Source organism: Trichechus manatus, unplaced genomic scaffold (genome assembly GCF_000243295.1).
Source record: "Trichechus manatus latirostris isolate Lorelei unplaced genomic scaffold, TriManLat1.0 scaffold00040, whole genome shotgun sequence".
Classification (NCBI taxonomy): Eukaryota; Metazoa; Chordata; class Mammalia; order Sirenia; family Trichechidae; genus Trichechus; species Trichechus manatus.
In genome coordinates, this window is record NW_004443976.1 from 18,596,335 (window position 1) to 18,600,764 (window position 4,430).

At 50.7% G+C, this 4,430-nt stretch overlaps 1 protein-coding gene across 1 annotated transcript; it reads left to right on the forward strand.

The window, feature by feature from the left end:
• The first annotated feature begins 420 nt into the window (after positions 1-420).
• Positions 421-3,727, forward strand: LIAT1 (ligand of ATE1). Its single transcript, XM_012555474.1, has 2 exons — positions 421-619; positions 3,234-3,727. Exons 1-2 carry the CDS (start codon positions 421-423, stop codon positions 3,725-3,727), a joined length of 693 nt encoding a protein of 230 aa, XP_012410928.1.
• The last annotated feature ends 703 nt before the right edge of the window (positions 3,728-4,430 follow it).

The window sequence follows — 4,430 nt, forward strand, 5'->3', positions numbered from 1 at the left end:
TGGCGACCTTACGCATAACACAACTAAACGTTGCCGGCTCCTGCGGCATCTTCAAATTGTTGGTATGTTAGAGTTCATTTAATAAAATTTTAGAATAAACTTAGGATAGATAATGATTTCGGAAAGAATAAATAGCGTTTGAAAAGGCACAGGACTGGACGAGATGTATACCCGCCACCCAAGGATCTAGAACTCCCCTAGCCACCCACCCCTTTCCACCGCTGACTAACAAAACTGTCAGAAAGACCAAAACACGCACGCGCACACCTACGTCCATGGGCGGCGCTTAGGCGGAAGCTTCCCGATTGCGCACGCGCGGTGTAAGGCGGTCGCCATGGAGACGCGTGGCCCCGGCCTGGCGGTGCGCGCCTGGAGCGGCGGGCTCAGCGGCAGCCGGTCTTGCGCTGCACCTGCGGGTGGATGGACCGCCGCGGTGGGGCCGGGGCGCCTGGGTACGGCGAGGAGGGCGAGGACGATGATGACGAAGAGGAGGAGCGGGAGAGCGGCCTTGCGGCCATGCAGGGGTCCAGACTGCTCCCCATCACGGGCGGCGCCGCAGAACGGAAGGTGAAGAAGAAAAAGAAGAAGAAAAAGACCAAGGGTTCGGGCAAGGGGGACGGTAAGAGGAGCAGCTAGCGCCGCAGCTTCAGCTCCAGTACCCAAGAGTCCAAGTCTCACAGAGACACATGCCTCAGAAATCCTCCAACCAGAAACTCGCCAATCCCTAACAGAGGTTTTCCATCTCCCCACATACACCACTTATCCCAGCTCGGAGATGCCCCATCCCTCCCCGTAAAGACTGTCCGTGTCCACAGAGACCCTCCCTCAACGAGCACAGACCAGTGAATCGTCATCACTTGGCAGTCTCCCAAGCCTATAGAGACCACCAAATCCCATAGTATACCGCCACCCCCTCCAAAGGCCCCCGCATTCCCGTGAGACTCCTTGATATCCAGAGTCACAAAGACCCTCCAATCCCCATGCACTCCACATTTGCACTGATAATTCTCAATATCCACAAGGACCCTCAACCCCGCATAGAGACCCCCCCACGGAGACACTCCCCATTCCCACACAGACGCCCAGCCCCACATAGCTACTCTTAGCATTACACAGACACAGACACCCTCTTACCTCCTTAATCCCTCCATAGAGACTCGAAATCCCAAACATCTATGCCTTCCCCACAGAAATCTCAAACCCTCCTACAATGATCCCCTCACCCCCACACAGACTGTTCCCAAAGCCAAAGACGCCAAGATACCACATTACAGACATTCAGGCATGTACACACAGAATCCCAGACTCCTGCCATCTGCCTAGAGACCCTCCTGGGACCCTCATATGTGACAGGCTCCTGCCCCCACGCAAATAACATAAAGTATCTTCACCCACACACACCAAGTGGCCAAGGGGCAGCCTCTGACCACACAAACACCCATCACATCAGTCTCTGCCACCAAAATCAAACCCATTGCCATCAATTCCGACTTACGGCAACCCATGTGTTACAGATCCATATGATTTTCTTGGCTGTAGTCTTTATGGAAGCAGATCACCAGGCCTTTTTTCCACAGCACCACTGGCTGGGTTCACACCAACCTTTCCATTAGTAGTTGGGCACAAACCATTTGCGCCACCTAGGGACTGCTACATGCTCTTAAATTCCCAAACGCCGTCCATGACACGCTCTCATGTAACACCTCCAAATAAGACTAAAGCACAGACGAGCCGTCATGCACACACGTTCACAGTCTACACACACACATATACACACAGATGCTAAAGTATACACTCACGCACAGACCCCTCCCAAAGTTCCTGTACACGTGCAGTCACACACGTGCGGGACTCCGTCCATCCTCTCTGTGGACACCTCTTCACGCCCATATGCACATCAACAGCTGCCACAAACCCAGAGTCCTTACATCTCCCCGAGCGCCCTCCCACTGAACCCCAGACACCCTGACAAAGGTACTGGGTACCTACTTTGTGGAGAGAGAGTGCAACAAGGACGCAGAATGCAGGCTACCTGCCACGGGTGCTGGAAGTCTCTGTCACCTGGGCGGTTGGCCTCAGTGGCTTTGGCTGTTTATGCAGGTGACTCCTATTGACCCTGGCACAGCAGCCCTGACCTCCAGAATGGCTAGTCTGGGGCTCAAGTTTTGGATCACTGCCCTTTGTGTGCAGAGCTGACAGCACTGGAAAGACGAGACAGAAGGAATGGCAGCCTTCCCCGTGTCAACCTTGTAGTTTGGAGAAGGGAGAAATGAGGAGATTAGAATGACTTCTTCAGATGGAATCATAATAAAAAGGAAAAAAAATCTGGAGTTTAGGTCAAAACCCCAGTGTGTATCAGCAAAACCAAATTAGGAAATTTGTTGTCTCTTTTTCTTAGCTTCTGCTTCTAGAAATTGCAGTGGTATGTACCTCATACTGTCAGCAGGGGGCACCCAATAGTTTTCAGGGAGTCGGAAGGTATCCCAAAACCAAACCAAACCCACTGCTGACTGTGAGTGGATTCTAGGTCATTTTTTTAATTTCTTCTTCTTTTGTCCGGAGAAGGAGAAGGGGATGGGGGTAGGAAGAAGGCACAGATAGTTCTCTCTCCCAGAACAGAGAAGGATGAGTTGATGAAAGAACCACAACTGGTAGTATTTCATATAAAACAATTCTAAAATACTAGTAATGGTTTAAAAAAAACCCCAGCAGAAGCCACACAACAGAAATATTTCCTGGCTTGGCATAATAGTGCTCGCCTCAGTCAAATTTAGGAAGCATTCCTGTTGTTCCCCATTTCTTCCGTCGTAAAGTGTCTAGACTAGGGGTAGAGTCATAGACTCCCAGGACTGGGAAGCACTTTGGTGAGCATCTGGAGAGGTTAAGTGGGGGGCAGCGTGGCAGAGCAGAAAGAACAGGGCACTGAGAGTCAGGCCTGTATTCAAACCCACTACGTGTCATTGGCAAGTTACTGAAGCTCTTGGAGCCTCAGTTTGCTCACCAGGGAAATGGGATTGAATGATACCCTTTGTCCAGAGGGCTCCATAAACGGTTCCTCTCTGCCCAAGAATAACTTAATCAAAAGCACACAACTGGTAGGTGTGTGGAGAATGGTAGGCTTGGAGTGCCGAGCCTGAGGTAAAGAGGGGCCTCCCCCCATGTGATTGGTGATTCTGGCACCATCCCTGGTAGGCTGAGCGCAGGCCTCACGCTAACACTGCTCATCCGCTCAGCAGATAAACAGCAGAGTCGAAGCCTGAAGAATCAGTCGCTTTCCGCATCTTCTCATGACATCTTAAGTCCCAGCAAAGATCACGGCCTGAAGCAAGAGCACAAACAGGACAAAGAAGACAACAAGCGCATCCTCTCTAACCCCCCCATGGTGAGTCTCCCCGACACTGCCGAAGTAGAAGAGAACCTTTCGCACCAGATCAACGAAAGCCTGCGTTGGGATGGGATTCTCGCCGACCCTGAGGCAGAAAAAGAAAGGCTTCGCGTGTATAAACTGAACCGGAGGAAGAGGTACTGGGTTTTGGCCCTCCAGGGCTTTCGCTCTGACCAGCGTGCTGAGGAGACCTTGGAGAACCTTCCCCCCATCTCCGACAGAGACAGCAGCTCCAGCAGCAGGCCGCCCCCTCTGAAGGCTGACAGCCCACACCACTACTTTGAAGCAAACGTGACTCCAAAGACCCTACACTTGGATTTAGCTCCTTCTCTGCTGGAATGAAAACCGCCCTCAATGCTGACAAGCGTGCGGTTTTATCCTGACCACAAATTTCTGTGTGAAAAATAAAAATTGCTAATAAAAGGAAATCAGACCTATAGCTAAAGGAAGCAGACGCTGGTACGGTAATGAGAGCAACCTCTCCCTGCACCGGGACACCCTTAACTGACAATGAAACCCACAGTTCCTTAAGAACGTAAGCAGTATAATGAACATAGTCCTTTTAAAATTTTCCTTTTTCTTCAATAAACTGGCATCTCTCTTGGTTATTTGACTTCTCATCACAGTTTGGTGTCTGTAATCTGCCCCTCAAACACAGTGTATAGACTGTAAATTCTAAGTCTTAAACCAAGGGGGCAGTGGTGGTTCACTGGTAGAATTCTTGCCTTCTATGCAGGAAGGCAAAAAAACCAAACCCATTGCCGTGGAGTCGATTCCGACTCACAGTGACCTTACAGGACAGAGTAGAACCGCCCCATAGGGTTTCCAAAGTTGTAACCTTTATAGAAGCAGACTGCCACATTTTTCTCTCAAAGAGTGGCTGGTGAGTTCAAATCACCGACCTTTGGGTTAGCAGCCAAGCACTTTAACTACTGCGCCACCAGAGCGCCTCCATACAGAAACCTGGGTTCAATTCCCGGCCATCTGTCAGTGGTGGTTGGTGTGCTATGATGCTGAACAGGTTTCAACAGAGCAGACTGACAAA